Source organism: Esox lucius, chromosome 3, assembly GCF_011004845.1.
Source record: "Esox lucius isolate fEsoLuc1 chromosome 3, fEsoLuc1.pri, whole genome shotgun sequence".
NCBI lineage: Eukaryota > Metazoa > Chordata > Actinopteri > Esociformes > Esocidae > Esox > Esox lucius.
In genome coordinates, this window is record NC_047571.1 from 21699222 (window position 1) to 21720415 (window position 21194).

The 21194-nt window shown below is 41.8% G+C and overlaps 2 protein-coding genes and 1 long non-coding RNA gene across 4 annotated transcripts; 1 reads left to right on the forward strand and 2 right to left on the reverse strand.

Annotated features, from left to right (window-relative positions):
• Positions 1-3982: 3982 nt before the first annotated feature.
• Positions 3983-7727, reverse strand: LOC105020712. 2 transcript variants are annotated; one of them, XR_828751.3, is made up of 3 exons: positions 7233-7727; positions 6399-6541; positions 3983-4576 (listed from the first exon to the last, which is right to left on the reverse strand). It is a non-coding gene; the product is annotated as an uncharacterized LOC105020712 (long non-coding RNA). The 2 variants fall into 2 exon arrangements; XR_828752.3 differs by having other exon boundaries at positions 6399-6487; positions 7233-7669.
• Positions 5910-15406, forward strand: LOC105020703 (midnolin). Its single transcript, XM_010887926.3, has 6 exons — positions 5910-6555; positions 8535-8622; positions 8971-9033; positions 11684-12079; positions 12235-12649; positions 14239-15406. The coding sequence occupies exons 1-6, from the start codon at positions 6335-6337 to the stop codon at positions 14517-14519; spliced, it is 1464 nt and encodes a 487-aa protein (XP_010886228.1). The 5' UTR covers positions 5910-6334; the 3' UTR covers positions 14520-15406.
• Positions 15407-16276: 870 nt separating this feature from the next.
• Positions 16277-20777, reverse strand: LOC105021126 (zona pellucida sperm-binding protein 1). Its single transcript, XM_020041950.1, has 8 exons — positions 19468-20777; positions 19206-19393; positions 17952-18049; positions 17667-17824; positions 17364-17556; positions 17060-17204; positions 16895-16970; positions 16277-16713 (listed from the first exon to the last, which is right to left on the reverse strand). The coding sequence occupies exons 1-8, from the start codon at positions 20774-20776 to the stop codon at positions 16622-16624; spliced, it is 2259 nt and encodes a 752-aa protein (XP_019897509.1). The 5' UTR covers position 20777; the 3' UTR covers positions 16277-16621.
• Positions 20778-21194: the final 417 nt, after the last annotated feature.

Consider the following 21194-nt stretch of genomic DNA (forward strand, 5'->3'; position numbering starts at 1 on the left):
CTGTCATCAAGAAAGATTAAGTTAGACTTGATTATTCTAAAATTGACGACGTTTTTCATGGTCAGGTCTAAAAAAAACATTTGGCAACTGTTGTCTACATTTTTATTTAAATATATTAGATAAAGATGACGATGCCCATGACATTATATCTCATGCTATTTTGTCTCATACCCACATGGTGGTGGTGTTGTACCATAGCACAGTGATGTCAAGGACACTTTAATTAGATGTGCTTGCTAAAACAAAGCACAAATTTAGAGTTTGTTTATACTCATTTGTGCTTGAAGAATATGCTTGATACAACTTTTCACACTAAAACCATAACATCATTAAAGGAGATCATCTAGGTTATTTTAATTGTAATAATAGAAAATGTCCATAATGGAGTGGCTGAGGGGCATGTCTTGACTCAGTGAAGCCAGCCAATAGTCACGAATGAAGCACAACCGCAAATTGAAAAATCTTTCACAGTCTTGTCAGGCGGTGCTGAAGCTACAAAACGGGGTGCAGGAATAGGCAACTTTATGAACTCTGGTCGATTTTAATAGAATGTTTACAGTGCAAAGCGAAAAAGTGGAAAAAGGCTAATAATATGCAACAGAAACCAGATCCATGGTAAATTGGTGCCGGAACAAACTGAGCAATGTCCATAATACACTACCATTCCAAGGTTTGGGGTCACTTAGAAATGTTCTTGTTTTTGAAAGAAAGGCCAATTTTCAGGCCATTAAAATAACATCAAATTGATCAGAAATACAGTGTTGACATTGTTAAATAGTACCTGCAAAACACCAGTCTCAATGTCAACAGTGAAGAGACAACTCCAGGATACTGGTCTTATAGGCAGGGTTGCAAAGGAAAAGCCTTATCTCAGACTGGCAAAAAAAAAGAAAAGATTGCAATGAGCAAAAGAACACAGACACTCAACAAAGGAAGATTGGAAAGAACTGTTATGGACTGACAAATCTAGTAATTTCATCTAGGTTGAGGGGTTCAGATCTCAAAGAAGACGCAGACCCAATAAAATGATGCTGGAGGTGTGTTTGACACCATCTGTCAAGCAAGGTGCAGGCAATGTAATAGTCTGGGGGTGCTTTGGTGTTGGTAAAGTGGGAGATTTGTATAGGGTAAAAGGAATCTTGAACAAGGAAGGCTATCACTCCATTTTGCAACGCCATGCCATACCCTTTTGACAGCAATTGATTGGAGCCAATTTCCTCCTACAGCAGGACAATGACCCAAAGCACAGCTTTGAACTATGCAAGAACTATTTATGGAAGAAGCAGTCAGCTGGTATTCTGTCTGTAATGGAGTGGCCAGCACAGTCACCGGATCTCAACCCTATTTAGCTGCTTTGGGAGAAGCAGCTCAGCAGCTCAATCATTATTTCTAACCTTGTCAATGACTATATTTCCTATTCAAACTCATTTCATGCTTTCATGGAAAACAAGGACATTTCTAAGTGACCCCAAACTTTTGAACGGTAGTGTATATCTTCAGTAATAGTGGATTGATAGGGTTTCATTTCCCATATTCACCATCAATTATTTTGGTACATACAAAAATGCATGATTCTGTCTTCAAATGGAAAAGCTGCATCCTCCCTCTCTTCTATCAGCCTCAAACGAACAATGGCAGACAGGGCAAGTGAAATCCCTTGGTCATTTCCTGGTTGCTAAAATACTACACAATTCTTTCAATTTCCATTCAGGTTAGAAAACTGGTGCTGAATAGTAAACAAAAAAACGTTTTACAGCTTTTGTAAGCTTGTTAACTAAATGTGGAAATGAGTATATTAAGTGCGCTATTAGTTGTTTTGAATGTTAACTGCTTTTGCTGTAATTCAGCTAACTTCCACAAGAATGGAGAAAATTAGGGATATTTTCTTGACATACCAATTAATTTCAATGGCTATAGACAGATTAAAATGCTTGCTATAACAATCATTGTATCCTCATTCATTGAATTGTCAGAATGCAGACTTACATGTTCTAAACTTAAATCACAGCCACAAAACAGATTATTTTTAAACTAACCATAAATTCTAAAAGAAAAGCAACTACACCACATTTCCTTCAGTAGAAGTCCTTGTCAAGTTGAGATCCAGTTAACTTGCCTTACTTCAACTGTGTAACTCCAATATCAGGATGACGTTTGAGAATGCATAAAGAACTTCATATCATGCTCCTTCCTTGGGATATAGATTTTCAAGAGAAAAGGTAAAATGATCCCTGGATTAGGTTTATAATCATAAAGAGAAGGTGGGTTATTTGCACACAAAAAAAATAATTACATGTAATATACATTTGAGATATAACAAATATATATTTTTTCAACCCCAGTACTGACTGAACACATAAGTTAAAGAATAGGTTTGTTCCTAAAAGGTGAAGAAAGTGGAATACTAACTCTTCATAGGATCTTGTCAACATCTATTTCACTAATGGAAATTTGGATTCCCCTTGAGAGGCCACAGTTTGTTCTGATTGTTTAATGCCAAAGGGCGTGTCTCTCCAAAGCCTTTTCCTTCTCCTGATCAACAGCTTCATAAAATACTGAAAGAAAAAAACATTCTGCTTGATAGAGTGGGCTGTTTAAATATAGCAACAACTGTGAAACTCAATGCTGGAAATAGATAATGGTTTTTAATAATAACTGTTACATTTTCACCTTCTGCTCTAGCTCTCTGTACATTTCATATCCTTCATGTCAAAACCTCTATGCTTCATACATGCTGGATGGAAACCAAGGATACAATTATTTTCAATACACACTGATTTTAAATGGACAGGTTATCCAAAACTCAATGCTCATGAGAGATTTCAGACCCATTCTGGGGTATGTATGAGATATGTTATTTAACACTAGTTTTGGATGTCATGACAAAACAGCATCAAAGACCCATGCCCCTAATGTTCTACAAGGAAAAACAGTTACACATAAAATGTTTAATAAGTCAGTACAGCCAGGTAATTATGTGGAAATATAAAGTTAGATAAGACAATAGGGCAAAGGACTGTTTATGGAAAAAAGCACTCTCCCTTTCCCAGAGGGTGACTTTGGGCACACACTCACGTCTCACTTCCTGTTGTCAATCAATCCATCGGGAATTCTGGGAAATTGGGTTGTCAGCCAGTCAGCAAGGTTTCCTGTGGCTGTTTAGATGTCAATTCATCATCAGTCAGAAGTCACACATTCAGTTACAATGTGTGTGTAACTGAATGTGGGGAATGCCATCTGTTTCACTAGATTTAGAACAGATGGTTGACCTAAAAGGAATGTATAAAAATATATCCTGAAAGTACATCTGCACTTTCATCCCAAAATAACTTTAACAGTGCACTGTGTAGAATCCTGCCTTTAATGTTTACAAGATTGAATTTTAAACAATGACAAGACAAGTCTATTCTTCCCCTTCCTTTACTGAATGATTATTAGCTAGTCCAGGTTGGTTTATATTGGGGGAATAGTACTGCGACTGTCTAAAGAGAGTATGTCAAAGGTAACCTAAATGAATGGACGGAATGGTGAGAATGACATGTGTTTTGAGTTAATGTTACAAATATTTATTTTTACAAAATTGTTCAGTGTTTGATACATTTCCCTGTTAAACTGTAGATTTCTTCTGGTCATTTGTGCTAATATTCATACTAGTAGTATAGTAGGTCATAAATATGGCTAGTCTACAACTCAATAAAGGGCTGCCAAGCTTTTCAAAGGTTTGATATTTTTAGTTGTCTATTTTTAGATGGCATGCAAATAAAAATACATAGTCTGAGCTATTATTAATGAGGTTTACATGTTTTGAGGGTTCTAATACTGGAATCATCCATATTAATATAGAATTGTTGAAAGACATGTTATATTCCTGTTTGCAATAAAAGTGACTTAGAAAACAAAACACATTGTTTACCATTCATTTTTATTACATTGAAAATAATCTGAAACACAACCAAAAGAAAGGTCAAATACCATACAATAAGGCTGTAGTTACATGCATAATGGCAATTGCTTTATAGGAATAAAGGACCAAATACATATTGTGAATTTGTCCAAATACCTTTACTTCCATAAAATTGGTTTACTCTGAACAATACATACTGTGACCCTAAAATTAACAATGTCAGTTTGTAATGAATTATTACTCTAATTTGCTAGATTACAGAGCCAAATCAGATCCAAAAATCTGACACCATCTAATTTGGTCATCCCTGTTTTTTTTTCTACAGTACATTAGAAATACTTTCAGAGACCATCCGCCCTATACAAACCAAATTCTTTGCAAAAGTCAGCTCAGCTTTCAGGAATTCCAAGGCTAGAGGTGTAACATTCCAGGCTGATTAGACGTTAAGGAAAAACTGTGCTGGGAGAGGCCATGGTGGAGGGGATGAATAATGTGAGGATGGAGGGGAAATATGGAGACCAGGGATTTAAAAGTGTGTACCCTTGTCTTCTGATGTCAACTCAGTGTCCCTGCAGACATGGTCTGCTCCAGGGAATTTGAAATCCTGTAAGTTAGGGTCCATCCAAGAATCCAAAATGGCTTCTTCTACTTGTCTCCTTAACTTCCTCTGATCTGGCGACATTGGGTGGATAAAAGAAATACAGTATGGGAAAAGGTTAGGTTGGGTTCTATTTTTATCTTTATTTTAGATGAGTGCAGACACAGGGAAGAAGAAGAGGAAGCCCACAGAAACCCTAATAAATTAAAATTTCAGTAAGGAAGCCACTGTTGACCAACGGTATTGTACTTGCTGGAATTCTTCTGGATTCCATGGAGGACATCCGAAATGACGACATACAGGGCATAGACATATTGTACTGTAAAACTACCCCCAGAAATGGAGAGCATCTTCGGTTAAGTTTCATATCTATGTTTTAACAGAACTTCTTTTATTAATACCACCGGGTGCATCTCTCTGCAACAACACTAAAATCTCTATTCTTACCAAGAATAACACCCTCTTTCTGTGCTGCTCCTTCTCAACTCCAGTGTGATTTGCATTTGAGAGATTCACAGGCAGATGGGGGGGGGGGGGGGTGGCGGCAAAAAGAGAGAGGTAAAGGAGATTGAGGAAAACACGAGCTAAAAAAAGAGACTCCAACAGACATTACTCTTGTTATGAGGAAATGAGCAGGAGAATGGATGACAGAAGTCTCAGAGGAAAGGATGAAATGAGTGGGTGGAGGAAGGATAGTTGCACTTGCATAGACAAGGATGGAGTGAGAGAACGTGTGAGTGGGTGGATGGAGGGAGGCATGTGGGCCGGGAATGGTCTGACGCAGTCTGGGTGAAGCGGTGGTTGAGGGGGCGGTGCTATATTTAGCATGCGATAGGAGAGGTTCTGGCTGCTTTTCTCTGCCTGTCTACGTCACTGATTCTACGCTGGCCCTCGGGGCGATACCCATGTGACAGGTGACGATGTTCTTTATCAATCAGGAGACTGAACCGCAATATTAGGCAGAACAGCATTGTAAAATTATGTAAAAATACCTAACGGGAATACTGTCTCATTAAATATAATAGAAAATAGTGAAACGTAAGAGAATACAAAACAATTGGGTTAGTGTTTATGGATGAGTTTCTTGTAATAGGCAACTTACTATCTGTGAAACGTTTGGACCTCTGTCAACGCCAAGCATAAACAACAAACCTACAACCCACCAAAAATTCCTTTAAATGAACGTATTCTGAAATAAAGTATATGAGCCAGCACTGTGGTTTACATTTATTAAATATTTATATTTTTTTGTATCTGTCAAGGATAAAAATCTGGAAACACTGTTGCTTTTCTGATTACATCATCTTTATGAATGGTATGGCGCTTGGAGGTACAAGAACAGGGGAGGATCATGCCTGCACGTGGGTAGTATGTCTATTGAGCTGATTGGCCTATGCTACCTGACACAAGGCTCTCGTTCATTCCAATTGGCTAGTTTCGACAGTGGGAGGATTGAACAGTCATCAAATAAAGATGCTTTTTTACGCATTGAACATCTCAGTAGCTGAGCTGTATTTGGATTTGAGTGGGAGGGTGACAGGATAGCCACGAAGAGGCACACAAGCAGTCTATTGTGATTATCTATCTTCACTTAGAAGCTTCAAAGAAATGTATCACTCAGTTACATATTTGGAATAGAATGTTCAACATATAGGCTAATTGGCTCTACTGAATAAAGACGAAGAAGAAAATCATCTGTATTTTGTTTATCAGTAGGGCAGGCCTAGTGGAGTGTAGGTACTATAATACCTCGACCCTTATAAAGGGCTAGAATAATTCTTAGGTGTTTCACCACCTCAGTAGCATTCGAACTCCAGAGCGCGGCCCAGCGAATGGACCATCAACCCGTCACTCTGAGCTTCGTTCCTCGTGGGGATTCAGTTTGTTTGTCCGTACCTTTAGAAACGTCCATGCGCTTGTCCATCAGCTCAACCACTGGCAGCGGCTTCGAGCTCTCCGTCCATCAGGGAGAAACGGTGGAGGTGCTGAGGAGACGAATTTCCCAAAAGCTCAGAGTACCGAAGGAAAGATTCGTCTTGCTGCATAAGGAAACGTGAGTATTGACAAACACTATGCAGTAGCATAATTTACATATCATTTCTGGGTTAATTGGTTGAGAAAAGTTGAGGACCTAAAAGTTCGATATTGGCATTTGTGTATACAAATGTATGCAATATCATGCAAGGTATTTCATTTATTGTACACTACAAAATTGATGGGTTGTACATCAGAAAGAAACTCGCGTTAGATGTGGAGATAGGTTGTTTGGATCCAAGTGCGGATTTGTAGGCAACTTATTGGGCTGTTTTTGTCGAAAACTGCTGTGTGGTTGATGCTTGTATTTTATGGTTATGTAAGCAATAGGACAGAAGGGTGTGTGTTGTGGGCATATGGTCTGTTCTGGGTCCGTGCATCCTTCGCTTCATTCATTCGTTTTAGGAAAAAGGGGGGGGGGGGGGGGGGTCGATTGTTCCGGTTGGTTTAAATTCTGATAAGTCGGATATCATATGTTGTTAAACTGGGTTAAGGTTAGGGTCAGCAGCCAAATTAAAATTGAAATTATCATGCCAATAGAAGAAACGCCACAATCAAACAGTCTTGCATTAACATTAGTTGGCTTTAATTGTACTGATGTCGCTTGCTAAATGTAAGATAGCGTACTTAATTGCTAGCTTGTTAACTAGCACCACCTCAACCGGCTACGAAATAAAACAGCCTATAAACAAGTACCTGCTGCAGTAATACAAGTCGTCTCCCACACTTGCTCATCTTGGCGCCTGCTGCAACGGTGTACCGAGTTCTCCCGGGGAAAAACATCCGATTATATTGATCGGAGAAAGTTACTGAAAACGTAACATTTGAATGACACTCACGCAGAATGCTATGCGCTCAATTGGATGATTCTGCAGTCAGTAAAGACACAGTTGGGGTGTTAGTTTAGCCTGCTGCTGATTGGATTGTAGCATTAAAGCGCCTACTCATTTGGCCGGGGCAGCCCTAAAACACGTAATGGCTCCGACACTCACTTTCATCTGTTTGTCTTGTGTTAAACTCCATATCTATCTATCTATCCATCCATCCATCCACTCTGACAGCCACCCATTAAACTAGTTATATTTCCCATTGACTTTGCTGAGGCAATATTGTCTTATAAAGTTGTTGTTTTTGGCGTTCGTTTTAATATGGAGGAAGTGTAGCTTAGTGTTTTTTTGTGCTCTTGCTGTAAGTTATTGCAGGGAATGTAATCTAAACTACCACATTTATAATAATCAGAATAAATAATGGCACTGAGGTTGAGCATGCGTCCAGCATCAAATTCCTGGGTGTCCACATCTCCGAGGACCTCTCCTGGACCCTCAACACCTCAGCCCTGGTCTAAAAGGCGCAGGAGTGGCTATACTCTTTGAGGAGGCTGAAGAAGGTCCGTCTGTCCTCCAAGATCCTTGTGAACCTTTACCGCTGCATTATCGAGAGCATTCTTACTAACTACGCCTCAGTGTGGTTTAACAGCTGACTAGCCAACCAGAAGGCCCTGCAACGGGTTGTGAAAACTGCCCAGCACATCACTGGTGCCCAGCACAAGCCGTGTCTGCAGAGGGCGCGTAGTTTCATCAGGGACCCTTCACATCCATGCCACAAACTGTTTGCCCTCTTTCCATCAGACAAGCGGTACCGGTCTCTCTGTTCTCACACCAGCAGGCTCAGGAACAGTTTCTTTCCATCTACTGTAACCCTGCTGGTCTCTGTGACCCATCACTAACCATACACCGCTGCCTCTCAGGGTCTTTGTTGCACTACTCCCTTTGTACTACTCTGACACTGCCATGCAATGTTAGATAATGGAAGTTTTCAGTTGTTAATTATTAAACCGGCCAAAATCATAAATGAAGTTGCAGTTAGGAAAATATGCTCCTTGCTAAAAATAAATAGTAATCTCTCTGTGAATGAAGACAAAGATGTAATGAATTCAAATATTTTAATGTTTCCTTACATTGTAATGTTGTGATTGTCATGTCTCTTCTCTTTCAACAGGCAGTTGAGTTCAGGGAAACTCCAGGACGTTGGGCTAGTTGATGGAAGTAAACTGACACTGGTCCCAGCTATTGAAGCAGGCTTATCAGTGAGTAATGCAGTATATTAAACTGCATACAGAATAATATACAATGTTAACATCAGGAATAGAGGAAAATTGTCCGTAATGTCATCCATAATATGCAATGTATAAGGTTTTAGCAAAGATGTCTGGAACCTAATGGCATAGATGCATATTACTATTGGTGCTGTGAGCTGAACCACTTTTTCAGCAGAATCATGTGTTTAAAAAAAAAAAACTTTTGCTGGAAATTTGTCAGATTCTAGGCCTATTCATAGATCATTTCTTCTGCACTGCTCTGCATATATGGTCTTAAGCAGAACGTTTCATGTTAGCAATTAAAATATCATATTTAGTTTTTCTTTGCTTCCTCAGTCCCAACCATCCAGGACGAAGCAGACGATAATGCAAGCTTTGGAGAGTTTAACAGAAACTCAGGTAGGTCATAATTTCTCATAAAATTGCTTCAACACCATGTTGGCTTAATGTAGCGTAATTGAGGGCCTATGTAAACAGGACAGGTTTTCTTTCTGCCCCCCTTGCATGGCCGTATTTGGCCCTGGTTACTTGGATATCTTGTTAGACTAACTACAAATCCAAACATTTACGTGGCTTCTTGACAGCTAACATGATAAACACTTTTGCCAAAATCTGAAATTACTCCTGGTGTACTGAGAACTGACATCCTAAATAAGTTGCTGATGCCTGAAGCTCATGTCTACGTGTGTTTGGGGGTGGGTGCCTATGTGTTTTTGTGTGATGTGGTTGAGCGACTCAACTCGACAATGGTTTTCTAAGAAATGTCTAGGGAAATAAATAGCTCTGGCTAGGCAGGTCTGACTGCACCCACTCTCTTGCACACTAACTCACTCACACAATAAGCACAATCTCCTGCACTGTATTTCTATAAGCCAGTGATCCAGTGACGTAGCATCTCTGATAACATGAGGGGGAAAAAAACACCACATTTTCTTGCTTACATTAACACTTTTTTTTTTGTTGTTGTTGAAATGGCACTTTGTGCTTGACTTCTCCCTCGTGTCAGAAATGACAATGGAGAGGTGAGTGGTTCAACAACACCATTGTCTGTTGTGTCGTGACAGGCGTCTTTAAACATGATGCCCTCTTTGTTACTGAAGTGGTCTGATTCGTGACTGGTCTGTTATAATAATTGACTCCGGACTGATAATTGCAACAAAAACACAGTTGTGATGCCAGTGTGTCCATAGCAAATATTTATTTTTGTCTGTTTGAATGTCTGGAGTTTTTATTTTACCGGGAAAAATAGCAAACATTGTATTGATTCGCTTATTGGAGGTCTCAAAGTTGTTAGCATGTTACAACTTGAAGAATTCATTTATAAATGTTTATGCTTTCATGGAAAGAAATACTGGGGAAAGATTTATTTTTAAACAGCCAAATGCAGCTGTTTAGACCGATGGGCCACATTTTCCATCGAATGTCCATCAACTGTCCTCCGATAAATGGACCAGATTCCTGATGAAGAATGGATACTCAACTCATCAATTTATAGATACACCAATCAGCCATAACATTATGACCACCAGCCTAATATTGTGTAGGTCCCCCTTTTGCCACCAGAACAGCCCTGACCTGTCAAGGCGTGGACTCCACTAGACGTCTGAAGGTGTGCTGTGGTATCTGGCACCAAGACGTTAGCAGCAGACCCTTTAAGTCCTGTAAGTTGTGAGGTGGGGCCTCCATGGATCGGACCTGTTTGTGCAGCATGTCCCACAGATGCTCAATTGTATTGAGATCTGGGGAATTTGGAGGCCAAGTCAACACCCTGAACTCATTGTTGTGTTCCTCAAACCATTCCTGAACCATGGCAGGGTGCATTATCCTGCTCAGAGAGGCCAATGCCATCAGGGAATACTATTGCCATGAAAGGGTGCATATGGTCTGCAACAATGCTTAGGTAGGTATTATGTATCAAAGTAACGTCCACATGAATAGCAGGACCTAAGGTTTCCCAGCAGAACATTGCCCAAAGCATCACACTGCCTCCGCCGGCTTGCCTTCTTCCCATAGTGCATCCTGGTGCCATGTGCAACCTGGCCATCCACGTGATGTAAAAGGAAACGTGATTCATCAGACCAGGCCCCCTACTTCCATTGCTCTGAACCAGTTCTGATTCTCACATGCTCCTTGTAGGCACTTTTGGCAGTGGACAGGGGTCAGCATGGACACCCTGACTGGTCTATGGCTACACAGCCCCATACTCAACAAACTGCAATGCATTGTGAATTCTGACACTTTTCTATCAGTACCAGCATTAACCTTTTCTGCAATTTGAGCTGCAATTGCTTGACTTTTGGATCGGACCACACGGGCCAACCTTTGATCCCCACGTCCAATGAGCCTTGGTTCACCGCTTTTCCTTCCTTGGACCACTTTTGATAGGTACTGACTACTGCAGACTGGGAACACCCCACAAGGGGTGCGGTTTTGGAAATGCTCTGACCCAGTCGTCTAGCCATCACAATTTGGCCCTTGTCAAAGTCGCTCAGAACATTTGCCCATTTTTCCTGCTTCTAACACACCAACTTTGAGGACAGAATGTTCACTTGCTGCCTTATCTATCCCACCCACTGACAGGTGCCATGATAACGGGATTATCAGTGTTATTCACTTCACCTGTCAGTGGTCATAATGTTATGGCTGATCGGTGTATATTGATATATATAGAGAGAGCTAGAGATATACAATACAATAAAACAAAAAATAGACTAATTTTTTTATTTTTACTATACCGCCTCTCTTAAACCTCAACCAAGGCAATCTCAGAAATGTGTGCATCATTTACATATCCCTGTTTATTAAACAAAAGGTGAAAATGAAGCGAGAGCAGATGGTTAACACAGGTAATCATAAATATTGTCAATGTTTGTTTTGAAATGCAGTCGATGATGTGACAGTTAGTTGTAAAATTAACAAAATCTTAAACAAATGTAAGTGCGTCAGAGGTGTGTTCTCAGGTGAGTGTGGTTTGAGTGTCACTGCAGTTTAGTTTTGTATTTTTAACCATTTTCACAAGACACAAACAAATCCTTCTCTCTTTCTGCAGGTCAATGACTTCTTGTCTGGCCGTTTACCCCTGACCCTTGCCCTTAGAGTTGGCGATCACATCATGTTTGTCCAGCTTCAGCTGTCACCCCAGAACATAGCTGGGCCGCAACAGAGACCCCTCAACTCCCGGAGCACCAACAGGGCTGAACAGGTGCATCCTGGGAAGTCGGGGTCCACCAGGTTCCCTTATTCCCGCCCTCACCCCTCCCTGTTCTTTAAAACCCCAGGAAGTCAAGAGAAGGCTTCCCCTGCCACTCTCAGCCCTGATACACCTTCCTCAACCTCTCACGTCATCCACCCTCCTCACACATCCATTGCCCCCACCAGCTCCACCCATCCCACCTACTCCAGCCCTGGACCCAGGATCCCAACCCCTGCCACCACCTGCCCTGAGGTGACTTCACTACCACTCTATTCCACAGATAATCTGCAACATTTTGTTACTAGCTATTAATTGTCATGAGATGAAAACGGTTAGCATTTTATTTGAAGCTTTGTTTAATGAGATTTTGACATTCTAATATTGAACCCTGTTTCTCTGTCTCGTAGGGTGGCTGCAGTGTGGCTGGCCCTCCCACCTCTAGGAAGCCAGGTTCCGGGGAACCGGCTGCTGTCATAGAGAGTTTGGTGAGCCATGCTCCTGGAGTGTTCTCCGGGACCTTCTCAGGCACTCTCCCCCCAGCTTGTCAGGACAGCAGCAGGTCTTCCAGGCGAGGGATCAACACCATCCTCCAGATCCTCAATGATCTGCTCAGTGCCACTCAGCACCACCAGAGGGCTCCAATGTCCCTCTCCCAGCTCCGCTGCCCTCCCCCAACCACCCCAACCAGCAGTACACCGAACACCCCCACCTCTCCCTCCCCGCCCCTCTCACCTCTCACCCCTGACGCGATCATCACCACTACCCCAGAGCCACTTATGGAGCACATCAACCAGGAACAGGGCAGCTCAAGTCAAACTTCTGGTAAGCTGAAGTTCTGAATGCAGTGGTGTTAATGCTATGTGTGTTAACTTTCTGCTGATCTTGTTTAAGGGAGATGGAATTAACAAATTGCCACATTATGCAGAGGCAATATGTTTTTGGTTTTGGTATTGGGCTATAATTCTTCAAAACAAAAACTAAAGACTCTTTATTCAAAACATCTGTAACACATACTGTGTGCCAGGGGTATTCAAATCTTACACTACGAGGGCCAGAGCCTGCTGGTTTTCTGTTCTACCTCATCATTAATTGGACCCACCTGGTGTCTTAAGCCTGAATATGTCCCTGATTAGAGGGTTGCAATGAAAAATGGAGTGGAACTTGCTTCGAGGGCCAGATTTGAATACCCCTGCTAATATCCATTCAGCTAATATGTTACATTTTCTGTTTATTCTTTATGGAGTATTTCCTTTCAGTGGTCACTCGTTTCTATATTACAAACTCCTGTGTTGTGTGGATAGTAGTCCAATCCTGCTTAGAACAGTGAAGTGCATCTAGCGACTCCTGTGGTGGGTTAGGCTGCTTGCCTGCTTGTTAAGGTATGCTGTCGGGCAAATTCTCCCCCTGGCACATTATCACCTCAACCGGTCAATCAAACATGGTGTATTAAGCAGCTGTCACGAAGTGCTTATGCAGAGACCCAGGCTAAAATCCCATAGAGCAAACCACAATTGATGCGCAGTGGCTAGGAAAACCTCCCTCATAAACTTCTAGAAGGGTTGGAACCTAGGTAGAAACCTCTGAGTTCTGCCACACTCTGAGGGTCCAGTCCTCTTCTGTTTTGGGTGACGATTATAAGAGTACATTAACTTTTAAGGCCACATCAGCACTTTTACCAGTTCAGAGTGGGTCAATACATACAGGTGGGCTGTGTCCAGAGGGGCAGAATCCAGACAAGAACAGGGACAGCTGGGAGTCGCCAGGCCAGGTAGTACTGAGGCTTTATTCAACAGGACACCAGAGGTATTAGGGAGGATACCTCAGCATAGAATTCAGTCTGACCCTAGTCTCCCATCATGCAAAGTCATGCGACAAAGAGAAAAAAGGCAGAGGACAGACTGACCTTAGTCACCAGGCATGTAAAACCCGGGACAGAGGCAGCAAAGGTTGGGAGGGAGTAATGAGGGGGTAAGTGTCAGCCACCCATGTGTACGTGACTGTGTTTCTGAGTGTTTCAAGGCAGAGATGGAGCATGTACTTGGCCCTCAGGAGTCAGCTACTGACAACCACAGTCACACACGCATAGGAACAGGACATTAGTGTTTTTCACTTTCAGCTGTGTTAACTAACGTACCTGCCAGCACCTTTTCACCTTGTCACCGGAGAAATACTAATGAACACATAATCGCTGGCTACAGTGGCAGCTCTGGGTCACGTTGTCAGGGAAACGGCACTGCCCCATTCATAGAATTAGAATTCTGTTCCATTCAGTGTTCCCGACTCCCTCCATGACGCTTCGTTCAGTGAAAAATGCCAGGCTGATTATAAGTGTGTTGCTATGTACGACAGTGACATTCTCCCTCATTTCTTCCTGGATTTCTCTTCCCTTTCCTCTTCCTCTCTGTTGGCAGGCCTGCATCCCAGTCAGTCTGAGAACCAGGTATTGCGTTGTAAACTGGAGCGTCTGCAGATCTTAATGCACCAAAAACGTCTGCGCAGGAGGGCACGCAGAGACACTCGTACCTCACACCCCTACCCGCCTCACCACCGTAAGCCCTGGTACACCGGACCACGCAAGGCCAGTGCCAGGCAGCACAGCAACGACAGCCTGTCGAGCAGCGAGGGTTCTTGCCTGGACGACATGGAGATCCCATGGAAACCGGAGCTACCCTCCGACCTTGTGATGGCATAGTTAAAACACAGGAAGTGAGAATGACTGAGGAGTTTCGGCATACGTTATTTGAGATTAGGTGAAATTAAAATGTATGGTGGAGGGAGATAAAGAACAACTAAAAATGGACGTGTGTGTGGCTCCCAATTGGACCTGCGTCATTGGCTGTACTTGTGAATGCCTGAATAGGATAAATAACTGTCAATTTTTGTACTCGCTTGATAAGACTGCTTGGAGGACTTTCCAAAAAAGATAACTGTGCCCTACTTTCTTGAAACTGGACATGTAAATAGAACTCCAGTAGTATATTGTGTATATAATCAAGTTGAAGAGTTCTGGCCTTTTTTAAACATAGTTTATACTCCTTTAACAGAGTACCCTTTCTGCAGATCATTTATTTACACTTTACTGTCATCATTCTGTCTTTGTCTCATGGAACCAGCCTGTCTGTGATTAACATTTTCAGAGGGACTGTTTGTCTACCAGTAATCATTGCTGTAACTATAATTTACGCTGGGATTTCAACCTGCCTTGCAGTGTTTACTATGTATCTGTATTTGCAATATTCTTGTTATGCCCTGGTACTATTTTTTATACAGTCCTCAAGACCAATTTGTGTTAATTCGACCATTGAGAAAAGAGCTACTGCATTAATATTGCATTGCAGGTTTGATTTAATTTGGCTCTGTTTTCATTTTATCTGACCCACCACATCTACTTGTTTTTACCATAGTCAGAAATGTGTAATGTAATTTTCAGAAGTTGGTGCATACAGACACTTAACTTTTTTGACAGCTTTGTTTTGCAATTGCTCAACAGAGTGAGCGGATTCATAGTTTAATTTTTTTCTGTATATGTTCTGATTGATACATTAATTGGTTTCAAATATTAAAATGTATGAAATAATATAGATGTTTGTGATTTGTTTAATTCTCATGGACTATGTATATATTTCCAATAGTTTTTTTCCAGCAACCCTTCAGTTTGAAATATATATATTTTTGAAATAGTTCTCATTACAGGACAGGAGACCCTACAATCATTGTACACCTTAGCACTAAGATCAAGGAAGTTAGGAACTAAGTCTTATATTAGCAGTGGGGTGAATTCCCTATTGCACATCAAATAAAAATGTGGAGAAATCCCTTACGATTTCAGTTGCTTCTGTTTTGTTCTTAGTGAATACACCCCTGATCTTTGTATGGGTTACTAGGTGATCCCTCCTAGAACACATACATAACTTAGAGTTCACTCAATCAGTGAATCAAATTTGTTTTATAAAGTTGTCACAAAGTGCTTTTACAGATATCAATAACAAACTTGCCAAGATTTATAAATCTTTGCTGTTTACCAACATAATGTTTATGGCAATAGAGTAGATTTCAAATACATTCAAGTTCATGCGCAGATTAGTCAAGAAAATAAGAATTGCCAACATTGTGGAACAAAATGTAAAAAATTTCAGCCGCAAAAACAGTCATTTCCCCCCAGAATCTTTTTCTATAAATTGAAAATAGAATTTATAAAGAATTTATTTGTACATTTGTTACTGAAGGCATCTCATTTTGACCAAAAACAGAGTAGCCAATGTATACATTTTTATATAAGACAGTTTAACTTTTACACGACTTTCCAAATATATTGTTTTAGTTGTAAGAAATGTTAAACTTGTGCCCCCACTACAAATCAGAGTCTTTTGAATATAAGAGTATTTTGAAAGAAAAAAAAATTATAGTCCAATAATAAAGTATACAAATGAAATGACCTCTTCTTACTGATAAAAAGAATATGTAACTAGATGCATGGAGAATACGGTTCATAGGTCAATACTAAAAAGAGGCAACAAGAATATTTAACATTTGGCCTGGAATAAAAGATTGGTCAGTAGAACCCAAAAAAATGGATAACACAAAATGTCCTAGGCATGTCTTTACTCTAAACAGGTCTTTGTAAGTGGTTTATCATTTCAATTGTTTCTAAGCCAGTGTTACTTTGTACGCCAGTCTACTCTAAAACGTTACTGTCTGTGCTTCTCACCACCACCTCTTTGACTGGTATGGGAGTACTGTACATTATTTCACACCAGTTACAAACTGTTGGTGTTTGTATCTGTGATCCGAAAGCTATGTCGGCTTTTTGTTAACAAGGACCACTTCTCCACTGGAAACCACAGTAGTCTGTCTGGTCCTGTCTCGGGCAACTGCAATATTACTCCCTAAAAACACAACAGAATAAGGGTAATTAATGGCACCTAAATATAATTTCCACAATTAGACAGATTCTGAGCGTAGGAGGGTTGATCTGGGATTAGTTGACTTCCATGTCATTTTTGATAATACTATGGAATGGGAAGATTTGGTCTTATATTATCACGTAAACCATGAACAACTACTCACTTTGCCTGTTGCATTTCTGTTGACAGGGCTTCCCTGGTGTAGGGTGGCACACAGAGGTGCCACAGTGGAGGAAAATCTGACATGATAAGCAAAAAATACAAGAAGTTAGGAAAAAGTCAGTTGTATTTTCAAGTGTAAATTCATAAAAACAAAAAACCCAATTACCAAATCTTTCTGGGGTGCCATAGTGTGATCCACAAAGGTAAACATCTCAACTATGAAGCGTTTGTGGTGGGTGGGGTACAGAAGACCAGAATAGAGTTCCACAGGGATCATGGTGGTCAGGTATCTATCATTTAGGTATGGACATCTGGAGAGAGAGAGAGGTTACAGAAATCATTCCAGTCCAAAGCACTTCATATGAAATCCTAAAAGGTAATGTAATGAAGAGATTTCAAATAGATTGTTAGAAATACATATAGGTGAAAACAGTGAGACATGCATAATAATTAGTGCTATAGTAACTCACTCTTCAATGAGGAGTTCCCATTGGGGCATGCTGACAGGGCTGGGGGAAGAAGTGGCCCAGCAGTAATCCAGCATCAGGACGAGGTTGGGATCCTTCCTCTCTAGGATACGAACCTCAACATATACAGGCTGCTTCAGGACTTTAACGACAGGGAACTCTTCCTGAGTGTAATATGATGCAAAGGATCTGGACTCTGAAGTCAGACAGGGTTTAAAAATGTGTGCAAATGTCATTGAAAAAATCACTACATGTGTTTGAAGTCCTACAAATTCACAGAGAAGTGTGACAGGAAATGCTCCTTACCATTCTTACATCCTTTGGTGTCACATGCCCCTTTGGCCAGTCTGAGTTCCACCCTGAGGGGTCCCAGAGCTGCTACCGAAACCGGAGCAGGAACAGAGTTTATCTCAAGAACAAGAGCCTCCACTGCATTGGCGGAGTACTTACACTGGAACAGCAGTCTAGATGGGGGAGAAGAGAGAGTCCTGAAGCATATCACTCCTTTTTGTAAGTCCTGACAGGCATGTGGTGTTCTGGATATCCTCTGGAGAACCAGTAAAGTAATGTAATCTAAGAGAGAAGACTCACTCGAAATGGCTGTCCCTTGTGATATATCCTCGAGGTCCCATCAAAACTTCGTAGGAAGACGCCATCCTGTTCTCATAAACCACATAACCACTTTCCTCCTGCAAGGGAGTCCACTCATTGACCACAACACCTCATAAGATAATAATTTTAAAATTACCTTTAATTAATTGTAATACACATTAAATGTTTCCTTAAAAACATAAAGTAAGTGTTGATTATTTTTTTAGTGCTGAGCTGATACGAATCATTAAAAACAGGCCGTGACTTCAAACAAGTATTCCTCAGACCTTTTATTCAAAAGTATCTCTAGGTTAGGTTGCATGTTTATAACATACTTGTATATTAATGTTACATATTATGGAAATCAATCCCCAAGGAAAAAACATCGTCCCATTTAAAAACATGCTAATCTTTTTAATGCTGGGTATTCTATTTACTTACAAATTAACAGAAGGTCAAAGCATTTTCTAGGATTTTTGTTTTACCTGCAAAGAATACCCGGTGGTTACACAAGTTGTAGTAAAACACTACAAAAGCCAAACAAAGTGCCATGCTTTTGATAATGTCGTGATGTCGTGCTGCACTATTGAAGACTGAATTGCTGAAAAAGGACACTCCTTTGACTGCTTGTCTTTCTCTGCTTTCCCAGAGCTTGTAATGTTCATGTCAGTGCTGCGCTGCAGACAGCATGTGATTGAACCTGGCCAGAGTTCTACCTCGGAGCAGCAATTCTGCAGCCCTCACTAACAACAATCTGACACTGGTCAAGTCAATTCTGCACCTATCGGTTGGCCTGCTTCCTTTTTTGCTGTGTTGATGAATAAAAGAACTTTAAAGAGACTGCCTCCCGGTGTCTTGCATATGCAGACTAAAAAACACTGCAGGGTCTATGGAGGAAAAACACTGCAGGGTCTATGGAGGAAAAACACTGCAGGGTCTATGGAGGAAAAACACTGCAGGGTCTATGGAGGAAAAACACTGCAGGGTCTATGGAGGAAAAACACTGCAGGGTCTATGGAGGAAAGTTTGGTTGTGGTGGTAGTGAGCATCAGTTTGTTTAAATGGAAAATGCCAGATACTCAATTTTAAAGCAAATTGTTTTTTTAAACAGTCTGTTTGGGGTAAAACGTAAAGGTTATTCATGGCTACAAATGCTACAGAGGGTCGGTCAACAACATTAATGAGGTACTGTTGTTTTCTAGTTATTACTGAGCAAGAAAATGTACAAAACATATATTATCTCTCTGTACTCACCTTCAGTGTGGTACCACAGGCAGTAACAGGGAACTGGTATATGGCGAAGGCTGAAGTGATGCCAACAGGAATACAAGGGCTGTCATTTCCCCCCAAAAGACTGATGGAATCAATGTTTATTTTGGGCCAAGTGGCTTCCCTGGACACCACCACGACAAACTGAGCATCCTTGGTACACTGCACAGTCACTGGGGAGAGAGAGAAATGTTAAATGTTTTGTTCCCAGACAGAGTATTATGAGACAGAAGAAGCAAACACTCACCTGCTTTCCCATAATAGCACTGCTGTCCATTGTAGCAACAGTCAATAGCCTGACATTGAACCTGAGTAATTTTTGGAGTTCCACATTTCACAATATTCTGAGCCTGCACTTGGCATCTCTGATCTGGAGTTTTAGGTACTGCTGGTCTCTGGGTATTCTGCTGATGTGGCCACTGGGGTACTAGTCTCTGTGGAATTTTCTGACCTGGCCCCTGGGGAAACTGTGGCTGAGGCCAATTGGGTTCTACTCTCTGATAGGTCAGTGGCTGTGACGTCGGGGGAATTTTCCGATGTGGCCACTGGGAATCTGGTCTCTTGGAAGGTTTTTGCTCTGGCCTTTGGGGCTCTGGCCTCTGGTGTGTCTCGGGCTGTGTCCAATAGGGCTTTGGTCTCTGGGGAATTTGTTCATGTGGCCACTGGGGATCTTGTTTCTGGGGAATCGGCAGCTGTGGCCTCAAGGGAATTTGCTGCTGGGGTCTTTGGTGCTCTGGCCACTGGGGAGCAAGTTGCAGGGGCCACTGGGTCTCGGGCCTCTGGGGAGTTTGTTGCAGAGGCCACTGGGGCTCTAGTCTCTGGGGAGTTTGCTGCTGTGTTCTTTGGTGCCCTGGCCACTTTGGAGTTGGTTGAGGGGGCAGTTTGGGCTCTGATTTAAGGGGAATTTGCTCCAGTGGCCACTGGAGCACAGGTCTCTGAGGAGTCGGTTGCAGTGGCCACTGGGGCGCAGGTCTCTGAGGAGTCTGTTGAAGTGTCCACTGGGATTCTGGCTTTTCAGGATCAGGCGCAGGTCTCTGGAGAGTTGGTTGCAGTGGCCAGTAGGTTTCTGGTCTCTGGGGAGTTTGTTGATGTGGCCACTGTGGATCTTGTTTCTGAGGTGTCTGTGGCTGTGGCCTCTGGTTAATTTGCTGCTGTGGTCGTTGGTGCTCAGGCCACTGGGGAATCGGTTGCAAGGGCCACTGTTGCTCTGGACTCGGGGGAGTTTGCTGCTGTGGCCTTTGGTGCTCTGGCCACTTTGGGGGCGGTAGCTGGGGCCACTTGGTCTCTGGTTTAGGAGGAATCTGCTCCAGTGGCCACTGGGGGGCAAGTCTCTGGGGAGTTGGTGGCAGCAGCCACTGGGACTCTGGTCTTTGGGGAGCTTGCTTCTGTGGCCTTTCGGCCTCTGGTCTCTGGGGAGTCTGTGGCCACTGAGAATTAGAGGCTGTATCTTGGGGTTGGTGGTCATAGTACGGAGGAAACCTCCAGTTTTGCTGGGCACTGGAATAGCATGAAAACAATACCAAAACAAACCTAAGGGAACACCACCTCACTGCCATACTAGATCTAGAAAATACAAGGTATTTTTAACAGTACCTGCACAGACTACACTGCCTAAAAGATTGAAACCGGATTGTAATAGAATGCTGCAACCTCTCCTGTAATCAATATTAATTATTTGTCAATTCCGTGAAATGAAATAGTCAGCACTAAATTGATTAAACTGCAGTCAATGGTCTAACCCAAAAATATCCCCAATACAAGTTGCAAAAATGAATTGCAACCAGGGAACAACAATCAGCTTCAGTGCAGAAAAACTGTTCAACCTCCATCAGGAAGAACACAGCTTATATACCCTGTCACGTATGAGGTATTCCTTTGCTATGTGCGTACGTGTTTCTGTTCGTCCTTGTTCATGTATTAAGACCTTCCAGGATTAGCTGACGCCAGTTCCCATCATTAGCAGACATGAGAAAT

Coding starts and splice junctions, on each gene's coding strand:
- LOC105020703 (XM_010887926.3), top strand. CDS start 6,335: ATGGACCATCAACCCGTCACTCTGAGCTTCGTTCCTCGTGGGGATTCA. Junction 8,623..8,970: donor CTATTGAAGCAGGCTTATCA/GTGAGTAATGCA, acceptor TTGCTTCCTCAG/TCCCAACCATCCAGGACGAA. Junction 12,650..14,238: donor CAGCTCAAGTCAAACTTCTG/GTAAGCTGAAGT, acceptor CTCTGTTGGCAG/GCCTGCATCCCAGTCAGTCT.
- LOC105021126 (XM_020041950.1), bottom strand. CDS start 20,776: ATGGCAGTGAGGTGGTGTTCCCTTAGGTTTGTTTTGGTATTGTTTTCA. Junction 18,050..19,205: donor CCTGTGGTACCACACTGAAG/GTGAGTACAGAG, acceptor ACTCCCTTGCAG/GAGGAAAGTGGTTATGTGGT. Junction 17,557..17,666: donor CACCAAAGGATGTAAGAATG/GTAAGGAGCATT, acceptor GTCTGACTTCAG/AGTCCAGATCCTTTGCATCA.